Source organism: Dasypus novemcinctus, chromosome 10 (assembly GCF_030445035.2).
Source record: "Dasypus novemcinctus isolate mDasNov1 chromosome 10, mDasNov1.1.hap2, whole genome shotgun sequence".
Taxonomy (NCBI): Eukaryota; Metazoa; Chordata; class Mammalia; order Cingulata; family Dasypodidae; genus Dasypus; species Dasypus novemcinctus.
The window spans coordinates 111,163,952-111,190,114 of NC_080682.1; the positions used below are offsets into that span (position 1 = coordinate 111,163,952).

General features: G+C 41.2%; 1 protein-coding gene across 5 annotated transcripts in view; it reads right to left on the bottom strand.

Annotated features, from left to right (window-relative positions):
* The window catches only part of INTS4 (integrator complex subunit 4), a 145,480-nt gene that overhangs the window by 87,375 nt on the left and 31,942 nt on the right, over positions 1-26,163 (bottom strand). For 4 of the 5 annotated variants that reach the window (XM_058306038.2, XM_058306039.2, XM_058306037.2 and 1 more), the window contains 2 exons: positions 13,598-13,715; positions 6,749-6,855 (listed from right to left, as the gene is read on the bottom strand). In XM_058306038.2, coding sequence (XP_058162021.1) covers positions 6,749-6,855; positions 13,598-13,715 — 225 coding nt within the window. The remainder of the gene's footprint in view (positions 1-6,748; positions 6,856-13,597; positions 13,716-26,163) is intronic. The other variant, XM_071218287.1, reaches the window with a different exon arrangement.

Below are 26,163 nucleotides of genomic sequence, written 5' to 3' on the forward strand. Positions count from 1 at the left end.
GGCCCATGCGCAGTGCTGATGCGCGCAAGGAGTGCCATGCCATGCAGGGGTGTCCCCTGTGTAGGGGAGCCCCACGCACAAGGAGTGCGCCCTGTAAGGAGAGCCGCCCAGCGCGAAAGAAAGTGCAGCCTGCCCAGGAATGGTGCTGCACACACGGAGAGCTGACAAAACAAGATGACGCAACAAAAAGAAACAGATTCTCGTGCCGCTGACAACAGAAGCGGACAAAGAGGAAGACACAGCAAATAGACACAGAGAACAGACAACCAGGGTGGGGAGGGGAGGGGAGAAAAATAAACAAATAAATCTTTAAAAAAAAAATTCACTAATGACTATTTTCAAAGATCAAGATGGCATAGATAGTCTTTGGCAAAAAATGACAATAGAGATATGCAAAATATCACCATCTGATACTGATACTCAAATGCTTATAAGAAGCAAGGCTCTGGGTGACAGCATATTTGATATCTTAACAGAATTTTGTGGAAGTAAAAAATGACAGTGATGCTGAGTGATCTTAAATATGCTAGGGAAGCGGTTGTGGCTCAACTGATAGAGCATCCATCTACCATATGAAGGGTCCAGGGTTTGATCCCCAGGGCCTCCTGACCCCTGTGGTGAGCTGGCCCATCCGCAGTGCTGCCGGGCGCAAGGAGTGCCGTCCCACACAGGCATGCCCCCATGTAGGGGTGCCCCACATGCTAGGAGTGTGCCCCACAAGGAGAGCTGCCTCGCATGAAAAGGGCAACCTGCCCAGGAGTGGCGCCGCACACATGGAGAGCTGACACAGCAAGATGGCACAACAAAAAAAGAGATGCAGTTTCCCAGTGCCGCTGGACAATGCAAGCAGATGCAAAAGAACACACAGTGAATGGACAGAGAGAGCAGATAACGGGGTGAGGAGAGGGGGAAGGGGAGAGAAAAATAAAATAAATATAAATATAAATAAATAAATATGCTAGATACAGTTGTGAAAGAAAGGGATGAGATTAAGGCTTCAAACTCCCATTTTAAGTACCTAACAAAGGACAGGAAAGTTTCTATGTGTGTCCTGAAAGGAATTTATTTCTTGTAGCTACAGATTTCAGATTTCTGAAAACCAGACCCCGAATCTCACCATGCAAGTGACTGAACAACAATATAAATAGAATTTCTAACCTTGCAGGGTGTCTCCTGTTAAAGTGAGGGCACTGATCGGAAAGGACTAGGACCCTGCAAATTGGAATAGGGGACATAAGGGCTGATAATGATGAGGTGGGGAAATGCAAATCCTAGATTCTGCCAAGTCTTCTTTGCCAGATAAACCTGTAATGGTCTGCCCTGAGGAACTGGCCACCCCAATCCAATCTGCCCTGAGAAATCAGCCATTCTGCCTCTACTTGAGGAGATTAATCCTGCTGTGCCTGATAAATCTATAACCGCTTCCCCTGAAGAAAGAGCCCTCATACCTCAGTTTGAAGACACTAACCCTGTTTCATCCCATGAAACTGTAAAGGAATGCCCTGAGGTGGCTGGATTGTAAGACTCTGCTAATTCCTCTCATGACATGCCTCCACCACTCCTCTTCTGTTCCACAGCCTTAACTAGACTGAAGTATCACAGGCCCCAAAAGGTGAGATACAAAACGTGACCCATGAGAAGGTGCACTACACTTCAAAGGAACTTGATTTTTCCAAGGCGTATAGAGAGAATAAGGAGAATAAGCGTGGGGGATGGATATTAAAGGAGGCTGAATAACGGTGGAAAAACACAAAGCTGGATCAGGCTGAATTTATTAGTATGGCCTCACTAAGCAGAGACTCTGGATTCAGAACTGTACATAGCTCAAGGGGCTAGAAAGGGTTCTAAGGGTTTGTTTAGGTGAATGGCTGAAGTATGGACCAAAAGATGGCCTACACTGCCTGAGGTCAAAATGCCAGAACTGTCCGGGTATAATGGAATTGAGGGGATCCAAAGTCTTAGACAGACCAGAAGGTTAGAGTATATTTATCAACCAGAAGGTTAGAGTATATTTATCATGTAAGACCTGTTTACCCAACCCAGGAATATCAGAGGACACACCCTTCATCAGGATTATGAGGAATAAACTTATGAGAGAAGCTCTATCATCCCTGAAAAGATCTGTGGTTACTCTTTTGTAGTGGTAGATATTAATGTGAGAATTGGTGCCCTCAACTTGGATCCTAAAACCCAATGGAGATGATCACTACTGGGTTGGCAGGAACCAAGTGGCAGCATTTAATTGACAAATAAAAGGTAGGCATGGCTACTATAATGGGCTGCAGATTCAAAGCAGCAAGTAGATTATGGGGTACCTAGAAGTAAAATAGATGGACAGTCTATTAAATTCTTACTTATCTGTATAAGCAAAAGAGTCAAGTGAATAAAAGTCTACTTCAAATTAGAGAAACAGAGAGTAATGGCCCCTTAATCAATTTCCAAACTTGAGACAGTTTACAGACCCAGAGGCCCTTGAAAGAAGGGAAATCTGGGTCTCCTTGGTGAAGAACCCCCTTATGCTGCCAAAAATTTATACTGTTCATCCTCCCAGCCCTCCTCAAAGACCTATGGCCTTTAGCAGAGTAACTGTGCACTAAGGAAATGGAAATTATCAAACATTTCTGGAATTATTAGACACTGGCTCAGAAGTGACATTAATTCCAAGTGACCCAAAATATCACTGTGGTCCACCAGTCAGATGGATCAATGGAGTTTTAGCTCAGGTTGTCTCGAGGTAGATCCAGTGGGTCCCCGACCCACTCTGTGGTTATTTCCCTAGTTCTGGAATGCATTATTGGAAAAGACATACTCAGCAACTGGAAGAGTCCCCCCACTGGTTCCCTGGCTTGTGGAATGAGGGCTATTATGGTAGGAAAGGCCAAGTGGAAGCCACTAGACCTGTCCCTACCTAGTAAAAGAGTAAATCAAAAGCAATACCGGATTCGTGGAGGGATTACAAGGATTAAAGTAGAAGATTAGGTTACTGATTTGAAACCTTTTTCCTTTTTTAATACAGCATTTACAGCTCTAAATTTCCCTTCAAGCGCTGCTTTGGCTATATCCCATAACTTTTAATATGCTGGGTCTGGGAAACGGACTTTGGCCCAGTGGTTAGGGCGTCCGTCTACCACATGGGGGGTCCGCGGTTCAGGTCCCGGGCCTCCTTGACCCGTGTGGAGCTGGCCCAAGCGCAGTGCTGATGCGCGCAAGGAGTGCCCTGCTACACAGGGGTGTCCCCCGCATGGGGGAGCCCCACGCGCAGGGAGTGCACCCATAAGGAGAGCCTCCCAGCGGGAGGGAGGGAGCAGCCTGCCGAGGAATGGCGCCGCTCACACTTCCCGTGCCGCTGACTACGGCAGAAGCAGACAAAGAAACAAGGCAGAAGCAGACAAAGAAACAAGACGCAGCAAAAAGACACAGAAAACTGACAACCGGGGGAGGGGAGGGGAATTAAATAAATAAATAATAAATCTTTTAAAAAAAAAATATGTTGGGTCTTCATTTTCATTCATCTCAAATTATTTCCCAATTTCCCTTTTGATTTCTTCTTTGACAATGTTATTTAAGACTATGTCTTTTAAATTTCCATGTATTTGTGTGTTTCCCAAATGTCTTTGTTATTGATTTCTAATTTCATTCCATTGTAGTTGGAGAATATACTTTACAGATTTTTTTATCAAAAGGGTAAATTTCATGGTATTTAAATTATATCTCAGTAAAATAAATACTTTTAGGCAGGTTGCATGTCAAAAATCACAGACAGGGAAGCGAACTTGGCCCAATGGATAGGGCATCCGCCTACCACACGAGAGGTCCGCGGTTCAAACCCCGGGCCTCCTTGACCTGTGTGGAGCTGGCCCATGAGCAGTGCTGATGCGTGCAAGGAGTGCCATGCCATGCAGGGATGTCCCCCGTGTAGGGGAGCCCCACGTGCAAGGAGTGCGCCCCGTAAGGAGAGCTGCCCAGCGAGAGAGAAAGTGCCCAAGAATGGCACTGCACACACAGAGAGCTGACACGACAAGATGATGCAACAAAAAGAAACACAGATGCCTGGTGCCACTGATAAGGATAGAAGCGGTCACAGAAGAACACACAGCGAATGGACAGAGAGAGCAGACAACTGGGGGGGGAGGGAAGAGAAATAAATAAAAAATAATCTTTATAAAAAAAATCACAGACAAATAGACATTAGGCCATACAAATAATTCCTGTAGCTATGTATTAATAGCAGAGAATTGCTTTACTTAAGTCTGAAAAAGCTTCTTACAAATCTGCCATTTCCAAATGGTTCTTATTTTTACCAAATTAAGCACCTCAATAATGAAGAAACACACAAAAATTCCATAGGATTAAATGACAGAGAACATAAAAAGACAATCCCCAAGAAATGCAAATGATGAATGTTGTGGGAAAATAGTAAGGAACATGGTTTGAAGTTGAAACGTTTCCATAACGCAGACAAAAAGTGCGGACTTAGGAACACCGGGCCTTGACTAAAGGAAACGCAGTCTGGTCAGCATGAAAAAATGTTTGCATGAGGAGGCATCTGAACTTTGTATGACAGTACCTTATTATTGTAAATGTTGCACCTGTCCCTTATTATAGTAAATAACAAACAGCTGCTTGTTAGTTCCTAAATAAATACAATATGGAAACTAGAGTTGAGGCTCTCAGTTTCAAAAGTTGTAAATGCCCTGGTCCCATCTTTATTTTCTCTCTTGTATCTTTCTTTCTGTTCTTTTATTTCTTCAGTTCTGCGTCACCTTCCCTTCATGCAAATCTATTGCTGAGCTGGTCTCACCAGATGAATAAATATGAGGCCTCACAAATAATTTTTAAAAAAAGACATTTTACAAAGTGAAATACCATTTTCCTCTTTCCAAATGAACAGCTTTTTCTTTTGTTTTTAAACATTTAATATCCATGACTAGAATGATAGAAAGAAATCAGGCACTCTCATAGCTTGCTGGTGGGCATATAAACTAGAAAACTTTGGGGAAGTAATTCAGCAAAAAAAGCCTTTAAAATTCTAAATGCTTTCATTTTGTAATTCTACTTTTGCAATATGTATATAGAAAATAACCTTAAATACAGAAAATATTTTAGACCACTGATATTCACTGCATATTATTTATAATTTATAAAAAGATAACAGTATAAATATCCAAAAATAGGAGAATATTAGGTAAACTATGGTGTAATTATTCAGCTAAATATGCAGCCGTTAAAAATTATAATTACAAAAAATTCACAGTATTAGAGAAATACTTAAGTTACAATGTTACAGTGAAAAAGCAAACAGCAAAATTATACATAGAATGTGATCATAGCTATGTGTTTTTTAAAAATAGCATAAAATAGGATTCCCATATACCATCCTATCATTAACACCTTGCATTGGTGTGGTACATTTGTCATAACTGATGAAAGTACATTTTTATAATTGTACTACAAACTATAGTCCATGGTTTAACTTAGGGTTCACTGCGTAGTGCAGTTTCATGGAACAATCCATTTTATGTATGATTGTTCTATAAGCCCATAATTTCTCTAATAAAAAACAAATGAAAACGAATAGCAAATAATCTGTGTACAGAAAAAATTTAGAAAGTAATATATCAAAAGGCTAACAATGGTGGCCTTTGCATAATGAATTATTAATGTATTTTTTAAACTTTTCAGTTTCCTAAATTTTCTGTAATATAAATTTTCAACATTAAAAGTGTCCTTAAAGCAAATTTTAGAATCTGTTACTTTGAGTGTAACAACCTACTTAGTAAGGCACCTTTCTCACAAATACCATCTCACAGATACATATATATATATATATAAATATATATGTATATATATTCTCTCACATGGTGGATATACTTTCTCACAAATGTAACCCCGTTTTTTCCACTTAGACTTTTAATACTGTATTAACACTTGTCAAACTGTTTTGGTTTGGGTGTTTTTTTAAGAAAAATGAAATTCTCCTGGGGCTCAGAAATATGAATATAATACTCTTCTATATGTCAAACATACCTGTCTTTTTGTATTCTCAAAATAAAATCATTTAAAAAAAAATCATTTCTACAAGGTACTAAGAGCTGCTACTACACACGTAAGGAGGCTAATTAAAAGCTCCAAAATAAATCAAAAGGCACAATTCATGAGCATGTATTTCTTTTTTAATAAAAAAAAAGAAACAAAAAAAATGTCTCTAACAGTTGCTTGTGTCTAGTTTATCTGTTTTATTTAGGTAAGACTGCGCAGCAAAAAACAAAGATGGACTTTTGAGTCAGAGAGACCAGAGTTCATGCTCTGGCTCTGCAACTTCTTAGGTGCAAAAAGCTGGACAAATTAAATTCCTTAAATCTCAATTTCTGCCTTTGTAAAACAGGGATAATAGTACTAACCTAAAGGACTGATTATTACCTTAAAAATTTAATATAAAGCACCATAGTAAGCAGACTGTATATATGAGGCACACAGTATACTTGGTAACTACTAAAATTTTCATTGCTTTTATGAGAATGCAGAAGATAATTTTATAATAAATTACTTTATTCCTAATCCAACACCAAGATATATAAAAATGAGGCAGCTCTTGGGACCATTAAGAGTCCTGGGCAATCTCTAAGACGCCGGTTTATGATGGCTTGGGGCAGTTCCAAAGCAGATCTTACAGTGAGCACCACCTCTCCAAATAATATAACACTGTTCAAGAGAGAAGCAACCCTATGTCTAATCATTATACTCTTACCTTACAGGCTACGTCAATTAATCGCATCTGGATCGCTTGATTTTCTGGGAGTTTAGTGCCAATCGCAAGCAAAGTGTCCAGCAGTTGAGCTAAAACTTGATGAGACTCTAGAAAGGAAAATGGAAAGTTGGGTTGTAGAATTTCAAAAGGAGATCAATATATAAACTAAATGTACTTGGGTTAAAGTATGTAGATTTTTGTCAGCTGGGTTCTATTTTTGATACTTGATCCCTGATCCCTTTAAGTAAATGCTAAGCTCTAGAGGGCAGGGATCATGTCTAAAATTCTATTTCGAGTCCCCCACAGAATTGGACATAATGCTATACACACAGAAGGGCTCCAGAAATGTTTAGCACTTGATTGATTCAAGGGCTTTTCATTGTCTTCAAGATGAAATCCAAACTCCTTAGCAAACCTAAGGACATATACAAGGCCCTCCATTAAGTCCAGCCCTGCCGGCCTTCCTAGCCTCATCTCTGTCAAGTCTCTCTTAGAACCCTTTTATCCAACTACTTATGATTTAGGTCTCCCTACTTTCATCCAGGCCACCTTCTCTATCTAGAATCCCCCCGTCCTCAACCTCATCGCCTAGTGAACACCCATAATCCTTTCAGAGTCAGCTCAAGTGTCACCTCCTATCAGAGTTTTTTCTAACCCCTAAAAATCAACTATTTTCTCCAACATGCTTCCACTGAACCTTCTACACATCAGCTGTAACACATTACTATGCTTATTTATTTTCTTACCATACTAAATCAGGAGACTGAAAGATCTGTAAGGGCAAGGGCAAGGTGTTTTATTCACCTTCGTATTCTCAGAATCTAGAGCTATTCAGTACAAATTCTATAAATGTTTAACAAATGGCAAAGAGTGAAATCCAAAGAAGTCTATATTCACCAACAAATAATCTTAGCCAGATTCTCTTTTAATCTAAATTCTCTTCATTGTCTCAAAACACAGTTCTTATAACACTGGTGGTTATGCACAAGGATTTCAGTGGCATTCAGTTAATTATTTTTATATTAATAATCATGTATATATTTTAAAGTGCATAATAAAAAACTATAGTTATTTTCTATTGATGTCACATGACACTAATTTCCTTCTACATTACTAATATAAAGAGCCTCTTTAAGGGTAGCAGATGTGGCTCAAGCAACTGGGCTCCTGTCCACCATGTAGGAGGTCTAACTTTCGATTCCTGGGGCCTCCTGGTGAAGGCAAGCTGGCCCACACAGAAAGTTGGAGCAGCAAGATGACACAACAAAAAGAGGCACAGAGGAGAGACGATAAGAGACATAGCAGACCTGGGAGCTGAGGTGGTACAAGAAATTAAGCACTCTGGAAGGTCCCAGAATCAGTTTCCAGTGCTACCAAAAGAGAAGACAAGCAGACAAAGCAGAACTCATAGCAAATGGACACAGAAAGCAGACAGGGAGTGCAAAAACAGCAAGGGGTGGGGTGAGAGAATAAATAAATAAATCTTTAAAAAATAATGAGTCTCTGCAAGTTTAACTTATTACCTGAAAATATTAGTCCATTTAAGAGAAATGTTTAGTAAACCACAGTAAAGGTAAGAAGAAAACACACCAAAAATCACGTACATAAAATACAAATGACTGAAGTTTGGGAACAACTTGTCAAATCACTTCTTAGTATCTTTGCTCCTTACTAAAAACTCCTTGCTACTTACTAAAATTTTCAGAGTACTGAAAATTAAAAAGGAATAAACTCACAAGAACAAAGAAAATAGGAGGAAAAAAATGGTAAATGAGAAAAGTCAACTAATTTTTAGGTGATAGAAAGCAGGAGAAATTGGAAAAACTGGGGAGGATGTCAATATGAAGCAAATACATTCTTGCCATAATATCCTGGAAAGACTTAGGAATTGAAGACACATACACACACACACATACACAAATCATGAAATGGGCAGGAACTGGCTTGAAATCTCTTTAAGAAGCACCTGGACCCCTGCTCTCTTCCCTATGCTACAGAGCCAAATGACCGCTGAAATGGCAGGTTTATTCTATATAGAAATTGAACCAAAAAGATGTAATTTTTAGGACACCAGGTGAAGACAGAGAAGAGATACAGTTAAGAAGAGACGATTAAGAGAAATTTTCTATACTGAATAACGAGACATCCCCTCTTCCCAGCTCTCTCTAGCTACTTTGGCTGTAAGAAAAATGGTAGCTAGCTGTCTGCCCAGGAAGAGATTCATGAACTTTTAACTGGAGAACTGATGGGTCCCAGGGCAAAATGTAAAAAGATACTAAAATTTAAAAGTCCTCCCAAGACATGATCTAGTCCCCAGCAAATCATCCTAGAGTGGAGGCTCCCAGCTGACAAGCCACCTCAGTGAACACAGACCTACCAACTAGTGTTTCAGTGCCTCATTTTAAATTTAAATGCAAGGCCAAGGATCAAGAAAAGCCTCCAAGATGAAAGAGGACAAAAACAAACAGAAAAGAAGATATTTGGAGGAAATAAAAGGTGAAAAAATCTCCAACACCACTATTGCCACAGTGTTTGAGATTATTTACGAATTCCAAAAAGGTATATTGATTTTTTGTAAACTGGTCTGTTCCTCTAGGTGTGATAACTCTTTGATTGTATTAGATTCAGCTGAGATGTCTGATTAAATTATGTTAAGACTAAACTACGTTAAGACTCAGTGTTGAGTTCCAGCCCCTTTGGTGGGTGATAAAACAGACTCTCACACAGAAGGAGACACACCAAGAAGAACACAGAGTAAGAGAGACAGCTCATTAGACACGGCAGAGGTCCTGGGAAAGGAGATAAGCCTGATAGTCTATAGCTGAACTTGTGACAAGACCAAAAGCAGCTGAACCCAGGAAGAAACGAGCCCCTGGAAGAGAGACAAGCCTTATGCCATCCTACAGCTGAGATCAGAAGAAGCTGTAACCACAGAGCCTTAAGAAGAAGGAAGGCTGAACCCTCATAGACATCACCCGCCATCTTGTGTCAACATGTGGCAACAGACTTTGGGTGAGGAAGTACCTCTTATGGTACCTTGAATTGGACTCTTTAGTGCCTTGTGACTGTAAGCTTTTTCCCCAAATAAACACCCTTCATAAAAGCCAACAGAGTTCTGGTACTTTGTATCAGCACCCCTTTGGCTGACTAATACAACCACCATGCATATCACCCTATAATTTAAATCTTCAGAAAGATGAGTCTACATAAATTTATGAAAATCTAGTTAATAAGCCTTTAACTCTTGGCTCTGATAAATCACAAATTTGAATCTTAAACCCTAGCTCTCTCCTGAGTTCTAGACTTACAACTGCAGGTTGTTTTGGATAGCTCCCCACGGACAAGAGAATAAGTCTCAACATCTCCTTCCTAAACTACTAGCTCACCAAACCAAAATTTTCAAATCTACCAAATTATTTTTATAAAACTAGACTTGATCACTCCATGTCCTTGCTCAAAAAAAACTACATAGTCCCCACAGCCTACAAAATAACATTCAATCTCCTCAGTCTTTAAGAATACCTACCTTTGGCTCCAAAACATTTTACCTTTCTTCCCCCTCCTCAAATCTCCCACATCCCACTGATCTCTCACAAAACAATTCAATTCTTCAAATATCTCTTGTACTTTCCCAGTTCTCTACCTTTTAGTATAATGTTCCTTCTTGGTATTACCTTCCCCATCTCTAACTTTCCAAATCTACTTCTTCATTTCCAGGTCTCTCCAGACAGCACTGATCTTACCCTCTCCTTTGCTCCTGCAGCATATTTCTACCACCTCTAAAACATGCTTTGTGTTATCATTGGTGATATATAGGTACTAGCAAAGCAGATATATATAGGACCCCCAAAGTGTCCTAGCCCAGGGCTTTCCAAGGTATTACAGAACTCATACATCTGCTGAACTGAAATGAAAAATGTGGTCCAAAAGTGTGAACCACACTCAAGGAATTAAAAATGCACACTAGGGAAGCGGATTTAGCTCAACTGATCGAGCATCTGCCTACCACATAGGAGGTCCAGGGTTCAAACCCAGGGCCTCCTGACTCATGTGGTGAGCTGGCCCACGTGCAGTGCTGATGTGTGCAAGGAATGCCCTGCCACACAGGGGTGTCCCCCACACAGGGGAGCCCCACGTGCAAGGAGTGCACCCCTCAAGGAGAGCTGCCTCACACAAAAAAAGTACAGCCTGCCCAGGAGTGGTGCCACACACATGGAGAGCTGATTCAGTAAGATGATGCAACAAAGAGACACAGATTCCCAGAGCTGCTGACAACAATGCAAGCAGACAAAGAAGAACACACACTGAATGGACACAGAGAGCAGACAACAGGGCAGGGCAAGGAGAAGGGGAGAGAAATAAAAAATAAACCTTTAAAAAAAAAAAAAGCACACTAGATCATCCTCATCATCAGGAGACTATTGCTCTAAGTCTGGTCCTACCTATCTTCCTGGAGCGCATTATCCTTAGCTATGAAATAAATGGGTTGAACTTAATAATCTCTATGGTCCCCTTCATTCTATCTTCTATGAATCTAGGTGAACCAGGAACGTGAAACAAGGAAGAGAGAGAGATGAAACCTCTTAGATATACTTAAGTAAAAAGGAGACTCAGAATATGTAAAAAATGAAATAGCTCTTTGCCATAAATATTGAATAGTCTCAGTTCCTTTCTTTTAAAAAGGCTAAGATGGGGTTTGTATCAAAACTAACTCTCTCTTATAGTGTTTGCTTTTTAGAGATAAAGTATTTAAGTCAAACCAGGGTCTATAAGAAAGAGCACTGGACTAAGCTTTCAGTGCTGCTAATACTTAGCTAAATGAAAGAAACAATTCACTTCACCTCTCTAGAATTTAGTTTCTGTCATCTGTAAACGATGTATTTAGACAAGATCATTTATAGCTTGAAAAATCTATGACTGTTTGAAATACCCAATCTTAAAATAGGGAATTTTTCCAGGTTTGGTATCTAGCTAGTTACTTCTGCGAAAACAAGGTAATACAACAATTTTAGTACTTTTTAAAATGCCAATATACTCAGTTATTATAAGTTGCAGTATAAATTGAAATAATTCTTTTGAATAGCAATATGGCATTACTTAGCAAGGGACATTAATATGTTTGGACTCCCTAATTCAGTAATTACCTTCCCAGGAATTTATCCAAAGAACACATTTAACGAAAACAAGAAGAAATAGGTTTGCTTTGCCCCTATCTACAAGGGAAAAAATTAAGACATGTATCTGTTGATGTTTCACACATTACCAACACCATAATATTATGAAGATGAGGTAAAAACATGGAAAAATTATAATGCAATACTAAATGAATATAGTAAAATGCATGATAGTACATTCACTATAAGTACAGCCACAAAAAATGTGTACGTAGAAAATTATATAAAACAAATTGTTTTGTAAAACAGTAGAAATTTTTTTAAATTTTCTTTTGCTATATATCATATATTAAATATAGGCATATATAGATATATATCATATAAAATGTATATCTATATATATGTTATTATAACTCTTTCAAAAAAAGATATCCCTCCCTGCCAAAAAAAAAAAATTTTCACTGTTTCTTGAGAAATTAAAAGTCTTACATAAAAATTAAATACAAGTAAAATTTTGACACAAAGTTGTTTCTAAAATAAAAATTCTCAACATCAGCCAATGGCCCACATTTAAGATAACTGTTACCATTAAAATGAATTTAGATCATCTCTGAGTTCATCTGACCCCGATTATTCTTAGAGTCTCCGAAGTCCAATATTTAAATAGTTCTATTTGTTTAAATATTTATACTCCCAAATGAAATAATACTATTCTTTCAAACTGCAACCAATTCTATCAATGAAGAGAATTACAATATTTTCAGAAACACTGGACTTCTTTTTTCTTTTTTTTTTTTAATTCTAAAATAAATGGTATGGCTATTGAGGCCCTAACTCCGTAACAGAATCTCAAATACAAACAAAATCAGATAAGTATCAAAAAATTAAAAAGCTGAAGTAGTTTCTCAGCTTCACCTAACCACTGAGCGTATACTTTAGTGGGCACCAACAAGGAATAATTAGAAAAAGAAATAACACAATGCATACAAAACTTGATGTGTGGAAGGAGTGCCATGCCACGCAGGGGTGTCCCCCACGTAGGGGAGCCCCATGTGCAAGGAGTGCACCCCGTACGGAGAGCCGCCCAGTGCAAAAGAAAGTGCAGCCTGCCCAGGAGTGGCGCCGCACACATGGAAAGCTGACACAACAAGATGACGCAACAAAAAGAAACACAGATTCCCGTGCTGCTGACAACAACAGAAGAGGACAAAGAAGAACACGCAGCAAATAGACACAGAGAACAGACAACTGGGGTGGGGTAGGGGGGGTGGGAAGGAGAGAGAAATAAATAAAATAAATCTTTAAAAAAAAAAGTGATGGATGACATGAATAGGACAGCACCTCTCAGGGTTTGAGTTAGTGCAGCACAGTGAACAAAGCATCAATTCAGACACACTTAGGTATAAATACCAACTCTGCTATATATTGTGTAACCTAGATCAAGTTAGTAAACTTCTTTCTCTAAGCTTCAAATTCCCCACCTATAAATGGGACCATACTATCTTATATCTTACTACTTAAGTATCAATACTTGGCAGAAGTCAGTAAATAATGGTTATTAAGAAACAACTATATTTTAACTCTAATGTAAACATATAAAATGGTTTTAGTGAAGCATCCTTAAATTCCCTTCCAATAACAATCATACACAACAAAATTTTGCACAGTCTAAAATTCTATACAACAGAACTAAAGATTTCTGCTCTGACTATACAGCTTTTAGATGGCAACTTACTTTCATTCTGCAAGATATTAATGGCATCATCCATAATGCAATCTGGTGAAAATCCTGCAGTCTTTGATAATAAACCCAACAATGATGCTATTTTCAGTCTCACAGAGGCATCGTTCTCCTGGAACAACAGAAGCAGTTGTTACCTTGGTGCTCTACTTTCAGTTAACCACCAACAAAGAGGAACATGGGAAACTAACATCCCAAAAGAGATGCAATAATCTTAGTGTCCCAAGGTTTCATTTCCAAAAAATTTAACTTGATATACCTCAGGGGAGGGAGTTCTTCTCAATCAGAATGTTATACCCAAATACAACAAAGGGAATTTTTTTTATGACTTCCTAATGTGATTAATTTATAACCAGAAATGTTCTTGCAAGATTAAAGCTACTTTACCAGTGCTAAAATCAGGTAAACACATTTTTATACCAAAGAAAAAATTATGTAAATGTATACTCAAAGGATAAAGCCCCTTTCACATATGACCAACTCCCCACTTCCTATAACTTCTAAGGACATGATCAGGCACAATAAAGAGGCCTGAAATCGGGAAGAGGCAAAAGATACGTTGAGTGAGAAGACCTAGAACCCTGGCACACCTATGCCACTTACCATGTACCTAGCCTTGGGAAAGTCATTTACTTGAAACCTTAACCTTAAGCTGCGAGGTTCAACAGACAGAAAAAAGGCTTTGAAATTGCCAGATTTAGGTGCAAAGCCCAGATTTGCTATCAATATCTATACGACTTGAAGATACTAATTAACCTCTCTGAGTCTCATCTGTGAAAGAGGGATAATACCAACCTCAGAGGGTTACTGAAAACTACTAGCACAGAAATGGGCACATAACAGTCAAATACTCGTGTTCTTCTTCCTCTCTTTGAGCATCCATTCTTTCATATAGAGGGTATAAAAGCTGAATTGCCTGACTCACAGAGGTACCATAAAGAGGAAACAAAAAACACATGTAAAATAAGGATGCAATCAGTCAAAACCAGCATATGAGAAATGATACATGTAAATGCCCCAGTATTCAAGCATGAGGAAAGAGCAGAGTGGTAGCGAGGGGGAGGCTGTTAGAGGTTGAAAGAGACTTAAGAGACACACATATCAGCCAATGCAAGTATGCATCCTGCTTCAAACAAAGTGTAAAAAGGGGAAACGGACTTTGGCCCAGTGGTTAGGGCGTCCGTCTACCACAGGGGAGGTCCGCGGTTCAAGCCCCGGGCCTCCTTGACCCGTGTGCAGCTGGCCCATGCGCAGTGCTGATGCGCGCAAGGAGTGCCGAGCCACGCAGGGGTGTCCCCGGCGTAGGGGAGCCCCACGCGCAAGGAGTGCACCCATAAGGAGAGCCGCCCAGCGCGAAACAAAGTGCAGCCTGCCCAGGAATGGCGCCACCCACACTTCCCGTGCCGCTGACGACAACAGAAGCGGACAAAGAAATAAGACTCAGCAAAAAGACACAGAAAACAGACAACCGGGGGAGGGGAGGGGAATTAAATAAATAAAAATAAATCTTAAAAAAAAAAAAAAAAAAACAGTGTAAAAAGACTTCAAGACAATTCGTGAGGGGGGCAAGATGGCGGCTGAGTGAACATCCCTGTTAGAGTCTTCTGCAGGGAATCGGCTGGGCGGCGTTGGAGACTCTTTGGGACCGGATTGTTTCGGGATTTTTGCTGGTCCGGAGGTGTCTGGACATCGATTTGGAGGGAAGGTAACAGAGAGGATTCGTCTGTGAAATATACACGGAGATCCCAGCTACCTGCAGAGGATTCCCTTCTTGGGTAGGCGGAGACGAGGCATCTAGCCCCGCTCGGTGGGGCTGAGCCAGGCCGGGCCGGGCCGCGGTAGCGTTTGGAGCCGGGCGGGGCCGGTGCAGGCCCCGGCTGCGGGCCGAGGTAGCGCTTGGAGCCGGGCGGGGCCGGTGCAGGCCCCGGCTGCGGGCCGCGGTAGCGCTTGGAGCCGGGCGGGGCCGGTGCAGGCCCCGGCTGCGGGCCGAGGTAGCGCTTGGAGCCGGGCGGGGCCGGTGCAGGCCCCGGCTGCGGGCCGCGGTAGCGCTTGGAGCCGGGCGGGGCCGGTGCAGGCCCCGGCTGCGGGCCGAGGTAGCGCTTGGAGCCGGGCGGGGCCGGTGCAGGTCCCGGCGGCGGGCCGCGGTAGCGCTTGGAGCCGGGCGGGGCCGGTGCAGGCCCCGGCTGCGGGCCGCGGTAGCGCTTGGAGCCGGGCGGGGCCGGTGCAGGCCCCGGCTGCGGGCCGCGGTAGCGCTTGGAGCCGGGCGGGGCCGGTGCAGGCCCCGGCTGCGGGCCGAGGTAGCGCTTGGAGCCGGGCGGGGCCGGTGCAGGCCCCGGCTGCGGGCCGCGGTAGCGCTTGGAGCCGGGCGGGGCCGGTGCAGGTCCCGGCTGCGGGCCGCGGTAGCGCTTGGAGCCGGGCGGGGCCGGTGCAGGCCCCGGCTGCGGGCCGCGGTAGCGCTTGGAGCCGGGCGGGGCCGGTGCAGGCCCCGGCTGCGGGCCGCGGTAGCGCTTGGAGCCGGGCGGGGCCGGTGCAGGCCCCGGCTGCGGGCCGCGGTAGCGTTTGGAGCCGGGCGGGCCCGGGTCAGGCCGCGGCGGGTACGGAGCCGGGCAGGGCCGGTCCAGGCCGCGGTGGCGGGAGGTGGATGCCGGAGCCGGCTGGGCCGCTGTAGCGAGCGGAGCTGGGCGGAGCCAGGCCAGGCCAAGGCGGCGTGAGGAGCCGGGCAGAGCCGGTCCAAGCCTCCGCGGCGGGCGGAGCCGGGCCTGCGGAGGGGTTTCTGTTTTTTTTTGTTTTTTTTTGTTTGTTTGTTTGTTTGTTTGTTTTAATTTTACTTAAATTTTTTTTTTTTTTTTTTTTTTTTTTTTTTTGAGCATCTGCAGTACTGGGGAGTTCGTGGGCCCTGGGCGGCCTATTGGGGGTTTGTGGGAAGGGAGGTGCTTGCAGACCCATTTGGGCAGACAGACGGGGGGGTTTTAGGGCAAAGCGGGGGGAAGTTGTTGTTTTAGATAGTGTTGCAATTGTGACACGTGTGTACCTGTATCTCTCTTCTCCCTATCCGTTCCCCACCGTTTGCCCATCCTCTTTTTCTTTCTTCCTTTCTTCTTGCCTTTCTTTTTTCTCTATTATAATTAGTTTGTTTTTTTTTGTTTGTTTGTTTTTTTTTCGGTTTTCTCTTTCCCTCTTGTCCCTCATCTTCCACTTATTTTTACTTTAATTCAAGTATACAATAGGTGCTACAGGGAACACCTCACATTTGCTGGGTTTTCCCATCCTCCACTGCCTCATTTCTGTGTGAACTGATTTAGGCTACCTACACTATCCCCCTTCCCCTGCATCTTGATATCCACTATCATCTACTGTCTCTCCTATATTCCACCCCCCACCTCCCGTTCTTTGATCCACAAAGTGTCTAACTCTTAATTTCTAATACCTTTGTTCTGTTTTCTGTCTATTATCCACTCTTGAAACTATTACCTTTCTTTTCTTTTTCCCTCTCTCATGAAAACAATAGCTGTGTAGTTCATACCATATTCCTCCCAAATTCAGTCATCAACTTCATAAAAGGTACTCTACCTACAGCTATAACTCTATACAATCTACATGAATCTAACCTCCATCCTTCCAGATCTCATATTCCTGCTTTATTAACATACATCACCAATACAACTTTACACTTTTCCCTTGCTTGCACAATTGCCTTTCCCCAACACTAATACTTTCCTCTAAAGTGAACTTAACCAACAACAAGTAACTAGAATAAGAAGAAAAAAGTGACAAAGAGAAGATATAACACCTGTGCAAAAATAACAACTAATTAACCTCCAAGAGCAGACAAAGAAGCTAAGGAACTGATTAAATTCGTCAAAATAAAGAGATGACCAGAAAGCAACAAAAATCTACGAACCAAACCAATAATCAGGAAAACATGGCTGAATCCAATCAACAAACCAATAATCACGAAGGGGAGCAAAACTTGGCACAAGCAATGAAAGATCTCAGAACATTTATCACCGACAAATTTGATGCAGTAATGAAAGAGGTTAACAACATGAAGACATCACTTGGAGGGGAAATTGCAGACATACGCAAAAACATAACAGATATGATGGGAATGAACACCACAGTTCAAGAAATCAAAAATACACTTGCAGCAAATATCAGCAGACTAGAAGAGACAGAGCAGAGAATTAGTGATGTGGAAGACAGTACATCAGAAATCAAACAGATAGTAGAAGGGGTCAATAAGAAGATAGAAAAAATCCAATTAGGATTTAGGGACCTGAATGACAATGCAAAACGCTCAAACATACGTATTATAGGCATTCCAGAAGGTGAAGAGAAGGGAAAGGGGTCAGAAAGAGTGTTGCAGGAAATAATGACTGAAAACTTCCCAAATCTACTGAAAGAGACAGATGTACATATCCAAGAAGCACAGCGCACTCCACAAGTCATAAACCCCAACAGGCCCACCCCAAGACATATACTTGTCAAATTATCCAATGCTCAAGACAAAGAGAAGATCCTAAAAGCAGCAAGAGAAAAGAAAACCATCACATACAAGGGAAGCTCAATTAGATTAAGTGCTGATTTCTCTTCTGAAACCATGGAGGCAAGAAGACAGTGGTATGATATAGTCAAGGTACTAAAGGAAAAAAATTTCCAACCAAGAATACTCTATCCAGCTAAACTAGCATTCAAACATGATGGAGAGTTCAAAATATTCGCAGACAAACAGAAACTGAAAGAGTATACCAACAAGAAACCTCCCCTTCAAGAAATTCTGAAGGGAGTTCTGCAGGAAGAAAGGAAAAAACAGGAAAGGCAAAGTTGGAGGAGAGTATAAGACCAACAACAACAACAAAAAAGACAAAAAAAAAAATATACAAACAAAATATGACAAACACAAATCCAATCAAAATATGGCTAACACAAATAATTCCTTGATAGTAATAACACTGAATGTCAATGGATTAAACTCACCTATCAAAAGATTCAGACTGGGACACTGGATAAGGAAATATGACCCATCCATATGCTGTCTACAAGAGACACATCTTAGACCCAGAGACGCATGGAGATTGAAAGTGAAAGGCTGGAAAACAATCATACAAGCTAACAATAACCAAAAAAAGGCAGGAGTAGCTATATTAATATCAGACAAAATAGACTTTAAATGTGAAACAATTGTGAGAGACAAAGAAGGATACTACATTTTAGTCAAAGGGAAAATCTGTCAAGAAGATCGAACAATCATAAATATCTATGCCCCTAACAAGGGTGCCTCTAAATACGTCAGGCAAACGCTGGAAAAACTAAGTGAAAGAATAGATACATCTACAATTATAGTGGGGGATTTTAATACACCACTTTCAATTCTGGACAGAACATCTCAAAAGAGAATCACCAAAGACACAAAACATCTGAATAGTATATTAGAGGAGCTCGATCTAATAGACATATATAGATCGCTACACCCAAACACAGCAGGATATACATTTTTCTCAAGCGCACATGGATCATTCTCCAAGATAGATCATATGCTAGGCCACAAAGAAAGGCTGAACGAATTCAGAAAGATTGAAATCATACAAAACATTATCTCTGACCACAGTGGAGTCAAGCTGGAGATTTGCAAGGGAAAGAAGCCCAGATTTCACACCACGATTTGGAAATTAAACAACACACTCTTAGAAAAACAGTGGGTCAAAGAGGAAATCTCAAAAGAAATCAATGACTACCTTGAAACAAATGATAATGATAACACAACATACCAAAATTTATGGGATGCAGCAAAAGCAGTACTGAGAGGGAAGTTTATAGCCATAAATTCATATATCAAAAAAGAAGAAAGAGCAAAAATTGAAGAACTAACTGCACATTTGAAGGAATTAGAAAAACAACAACAAAGTAACCCAACAGGAAGAAGAAGGAAGGAAATAACAAAGATAAGAGCAGAACTAAATGAAATAGAAAATAAGAAAGCACTTGAACAGATAAACAAGACCAAGAGCTGGTTTTTTGAGAAGATTAACAAAATTGACAAACCTTTAGCAACACTAACAAAGAAAAAAAGAGAGAAGATGCAAATACACAAAATAAGAAATGAGAAAGGCGATATCACCACTGACCCCACAGAAATAAAGACTATCATAAGAGGATATTTTGAAAAACTATATTCCAACAAAAATGACAATCTAGAGGAAATGGACAAATTCCTAGAAACACATAAACAGCCCATATTGACAAAAGAAGAAATTGATGATCTTAACAAACCAATCACAAGCAGAGAGATAGAATCAGTTATTAAAAATCTCCCAACTAAGAAGAGCCCAGGGCCAGATGGCTTCACAGGTGAATTCTATAAAACATTCCGGAAAGAACTGACACCAATCCTGCTGAAACTATTCCAAACCATCGAAACAGAAAGAACATTACCCAACTCCTTCTATGATGCCAACATTACCCTAGTACCAAAGCCAAACAAAGACATCACAAGAAAGGAAAATTACAGACCAATTTCTCTAATGAACCTAGACGCAAAAATACTTAACAAAATACTTGCTAATCGTATTCAACAACACATTAAACGAATTATACACCACGACCAAGTGGGATTCATCCCAGGTATGCAAGGATGGTTCAACATAAGAAAATCAATCAACGTAATACACCATATAAACAGATTGAAGGAAAAAAATCACATGATTATATCTATTGATGCAGAAAAAGCATTTGACAAAATACAGCACCCTTTCTTGATAAAAACACTCCAAATGATTGGAATACAAGGAAATTTTTTGAACATGATAAAGAGTATATATGAAAAACCTAAAGCCAATATTGTTTACAATGGAGAAATCCTAGACTCCTTCCCTCTAAACTCAGGAACAAGACAAGGATGCCCACTGTCGCCGCTCCTATTTAACATTGTCTTAGAAGTACTTGCTCGAGCACTGAGGCAAGAACCAGAAATAAAAGGCATTCAAATTGGAAAGGAAGAAGTCAAAATTTCATTATTTGCAGATGACATGATCCTATACATAGAAAACCCTGAGAGATCTACAACGAAGATTCTAGAACTCATAAATGAGTTTAGTAAAGTCGCAGGTTATAAGATCAATGCGCAAAAATCAGTAGCATTTCTGTACACCAATAATGAGCAAGATCAGGAGGAAATCAAGAAACAAATACCATTCACAATAGTAAATAAAAAAATCAAATACTTAGGAATAAATTTAACTAAAGAGGTAAAGAACTTATACACTGAGAACTATACAAGATTGTTCAAGGAAATCAAAGAAGACCTAAATAAATGGAAGACTATTCCTTGTTCATGGATAGGAAGACTGAACATTATTAAGATGTCTATCCTACCAAAATTGATCTACACATTCAATGCAATCCCAATAAAAATCAATGCAGCCTTCTTTAAGGAACTAGAAAAACTAACTATGAAATTTATTTGGAAAGGAAAGAGACCCCGAATAGCCAAAGACATACTGAAAAAGAAAAACGAAATTGGAGGAATCACACTACCTGACTTCAAAACATACTATAAAGCTACGGTGGTGAAAACAGCATGGTATTGGCATAAGGAGAGACATATAGACCAATGGAATCGAATTGAAAGCTCTGATATAGAACCTCACATATACAACCACATAATATTCGATAAAGCCACCAAACCCTCTCAACTGGGAGAGAGTGGCCTATTCAACAAATGGTGTCTGGAGAACTGGATAGCCATATGTAGAAGAATGAAAGAGGATTACCATCTCACACCTTATACAAAGATCAACTCAAGATGGATCAAAGACCTAAATATAAAAGCCAAGACCATAAAAACCTTAGAAAGCAGTGTAGGGAAACATCTACAGGACCTTGTAATAGGTAATGGATTTATGAATATCTCACCAAAAGCACGAGCAGCAAAAGAACTAATAGATAAATGGGACTTCCTCAAAATTAAAGCCTTCTGCACCTCAAAGGAGTTTGTCAAGAAAGTAAAAAGGGAGCCCACACAGTGGGAGAAAATATTTGGCAATCATATATCTGATAAGAAACTTATAACTTGCATATATAAAGAACTCCTACATCTTGAAAATAAAAAGATAAACAATCCATTTAAAAAATGGGAAAAAGACTTAAACAGACACTTCTCCGAAGAAGAAATACAAATGGCAAGAAAGCACATGAAAAAATGTTCCAAATCTCTAGCTATCAGGGAAATGCAAATCAAAACCACAATGAGATACCATCTTACACCCATAAGATTGGCAGCTATGAAAAAAACAGAAGAATACAAGTGCTGGAGAGGATGTGAAGGAAGGGGAACACTCATCCACTGCTGGTGGGAATGCAGAAGGATCCAACCATTCTGGAGAACAGTATGGCGGTTTCTCAAAAAACTAGCCATAGATTTGCCATATGACCCAGCAATACCACTGCTGGGAATATACCCAGCAGAACTGAAAACAAGAACACAAACCAATATATGTACACCAATGTTCATAGCAGCATTGTTCACTATTGCCAAAAGTTGGAATCAACCCAAATGCCCATCAACAGACGAGTGGATCAATAAAATGTGGTATATACACACAATGGAATACTACTCGGCTGTAAGAACAAACACACTACAAACACATGTGATAACATGGATGAATCTTGAGAACCTTATGTTGAGTGAAGCAACCCAGACATTGAAGGACAAATACTACATGACCTCAATGATATGAAATAAACAAGCTGCCCTAGATAGCAAGAGACTGAACGATAGGCTTGCAGGAAATCGGAGGGTGGAGGAAAGATATGAGCCGATGTCTGCAGGGGTGGAATTTAAGACGAGATGGTGGTAAGTATGAACACAAAGAAGAGATAAAAGGGGGGCAAGGGGTTGCCTTTGCTTGGGGCTTTGCGGGTTTGAGGGTGGCTGGGGAGGGACGGGTGGGTAACGTTGCCCAAAAGTGGGGGGAGGGAGGGGTAGCATACGAACCAGGAGAGGGTCAGGTGTTGGTGGAGAGTAAAATGCCGAGAAAATCATATCAAAATATAATAAAGAGGGTTACCTGTTTAGAATGCTCGGAGGGGAGGGTCTGATGCAGGACGGGCTCCTGGGGAATGTCTAAAAGCTCATTCTGCCAGAGTGGGTGACACCATGGGGTAGAAACCCAAGTAGTGAGAGTGGGGGTGGACCCACATCCTGGGGAGGACTAATGCCATCCAATAGAGGGAACTGTATCCCTCGAGAGAAAGGGTGGCTCCCAGGGCATTGGGGCAGTTGAGCAAGTTAGGCCCTGAACACTATTCCATCTATCTCTGGAAGTGGCTCCTCAGGAAACGGAGGTTGGCTATCACTGAGGGCACTAAGGTGGAAGGGAAAATGGACGTTAAATGTGTGGAACCAAAGTAAATGGGGGGTAAGAGAGGAGTTTCTTGAGAGTACACAAGGATGGATATAAAACATGTAATATTACACCATAACATATAGGAGATGACAGACTGATAATGTAAACCATAATGTAAAACATAGGATAACTAAAAATGTAAAGAACTGTGTATCCTAAAGTATGCACCATAATGTAAATACAGATGTCACCTTGTTAGAAAGCTAATGTCTCAGACTCTGTACATCACTTTAAGTAAATATGATATGAATAGGGCGTAAGAGTATCACTGTGGAAGGGAAAAGGTTTTCTGGTGGATGTGTGGGAGTGCTGTATATTATATATATACATTGCTGTGGTCTAGGACTCCTGTGAAGAAAAGCTGAATAATTGGGGGGGGGGGGGGGGGGGAAAGAAAAAAATAGGATGTGGAATTTTTTCAAGTCAACATTCTTTATCTAAGTTCTTTATCTAACTTTATCCAAGTTCTTTATCTATCCTTTAAACTCATCGCTATATGCCATTCCCTAGTAAGGGACCATGACATTATATTGGGCTTCAAATTTCGGGGAGTTCTGGATCACAGAGTGTTTCAATAATGGCAATGGAGGGATACTGGTATGGGATACCAATGACAGATGATATATGACTGACAGGGAGCTGTACAGAACATATGTCCAGGGTGCATGGTAATGTTTGGATATACTCATAGTGGCAACAATTAAAAACCACAGTAGGGGGGGTACTGGGTTCCCGGCCAGTGGTGCTCTGTCGTGGTCCCTAGGGGAGCAGCGACAGTCTCCCAGGTACAGTGGTGGGGACCGGGAGGGAGTGAGGGTTCAACAGTGAGCCCCTGATACTAATGACTATGCTTGTGAGCTGATAAACCCAAAATAATAACAAGGCCTAGAGCAACTTTGCGCCTGGGAATTTCCTTCTGTCAGCCTTCATGTTACTCAAATGTGGCCAGTCTCGAAGCCAAACTCAGCATGTAAATGCAATGCCTTCCCCCCAGCGTGGGACATGACACCCGGGGATGAGCCTCCCTGGCAACGAGGGACCACTATCAACTACCAACTGATGATGCAACTGGAAAATGACCTTATACGGAAGGTTCAATGCGGATCAGCAGAATATCCATGTCTACATAAAATACCATGACTTTAAAATGCTGTTTGACCTAAAGTAAGGGGGAAATGGAAAGGAGAAATGAGTTTATATGGCTACGAGTTTCTAAAAAAGAGTCTGGAGGCTGGCAGAAGGTTTGCCCTCATGCACAACTGAGCAGAGTCAGAGAGACAGATAAAGCAGATACAACCCCCAGATATTGGTTCCTTTGAGGGCTAAAGAGACCCATGGGAGTTATGGTCATGGCCGATGGGGTTAACTACCAGGGCAGATGGCCCCTCTTTGGAAATGGTGTTTATGTGTGATGAATCCGGACTCAGATGGGATCTCCCTTCATAAGACTTTCATGCTAATGTGCTGGAGGTGCAGTTAATGTTGGGGTTTAAGATATATTTAGGGGATTTGAATCTCTGGACTGACAATGTGATAGCCAGATCCTGAGCCTCAACAGACTCCAGCACCTACAATCTGATTTATTGGACTTACCACACTCAGCTAAGATGGAGGTGAAGAAGGACAACCACCACACCATGGAGCCTAGAGTGATTACAACTGAAAATGGGAGGATTGCATCCAGCATCCAGGTGGAATCTGAGCCTCCTCTTGACATAAAGGTGCAATGGACACAACCAATCCAGTGTCCACATAGAAGAGGTGGCATTGGATTGGGAAAAGTGGACATAATGGACAAAGGGTATGGGGAAAGGCAGGAAGAGATGAGAGGTGGAGGCATCTTCGGGACATGGGGCTGCCCTGGATGGTGCTTCAGAGGTAATCACCGGACATTGTAAATCCTCACAGGGCCTACATGATGGAATAGAGGAGAGTATGGGCCATGATGTGAACCAATGTATATGAGGTGCAGAGGTGCCCAAAGATGTACTTACCAAATCCAATGGATGTGTCATGATGATGGGAACGAGTGTTGTTGGGGGGGGGGAGAGGGGGGGTGGGGGGGTGGGGTTGAATGGGACCTCACATATATATTTTTAATGTAATATTATTACAAAGTCAATAAAAAATAAAAAATAAAAAATAAAAAAAATAAAAAAAATAAAAAAAAAAAAGACAATTCGTGAAAACTGAACACTGACTAGCATGTATAAATACTATTAAAGATTTTTAAAGTCGTTATCTGTCACAAGATAGATAATTATTTACAAGTGAAATGATATGCTATCTCAAATTTGCTTTAACATATTTAACAACCCCTCCCACCAAAAAAGTGAGGAAATGGTTCAAACAAAAATAGCAAAATGCTGATAATATTTGAAGCTGGACACCTGTGGGTTCATTATTATTTTTCTCTCCTTGTTATGCTTGTTAACTTACAAAATAAGTTAATTTTTAAATATATTTTGAAAGCACATTAAAGTACTTTGTTCTATCTGAAATGCTAATTAAATGTATTCATTCAACAAATATGCCCTAAGAGTCTATCATGTGCCAAGAATTGTTCTACTGGGGACACATGGTAAATAAAACAAAAGCAATTCCTGCTTTCGTGAAGCTTACATTCAAATGGGTAAGTCTGTAAAACCACACTCTTCTTCTGGGCATCCTAATGTGCATTTCCATCCGCTGTTAGGAGATGCCATGTGGAAATACGTTTCGGGGCTCAGGTAACTCCAGGAAGACCGTATCACAGTGGGTGTGGCTGGTACAGGGGAATGAGGAAGATGTGGGGAGCTATTCTAGACAGGATGGTGAAGAAAGGCCACTCTGACATAGGACTTTTGAATGGACAGCTGAGGGAGAGAGCCATGGGAATTTTTAGAGGAAGAGCATTCCAGGCAGAAGACAGTTGTAAACCCAGAATGTGAGAAATTCTAACATGGCAGCGGACTTGGCCCAGTGGTTAGGGTGTCTGTCTACCACATGGGAGGTCTGCAGTTCAAATCCCGGGCCTCCTTGACCCGTGTGGAGCTGGCCCATGCGCAGGGCTGATGCGCACAAGGAGTGCTGTGCCACGCAGGGGTGTCCCCCGCGTAGGGGAGCCCCATGCGCAAGCAGTGCGCCCCATAAGGAGAGCCACCCAGCACAACAGAA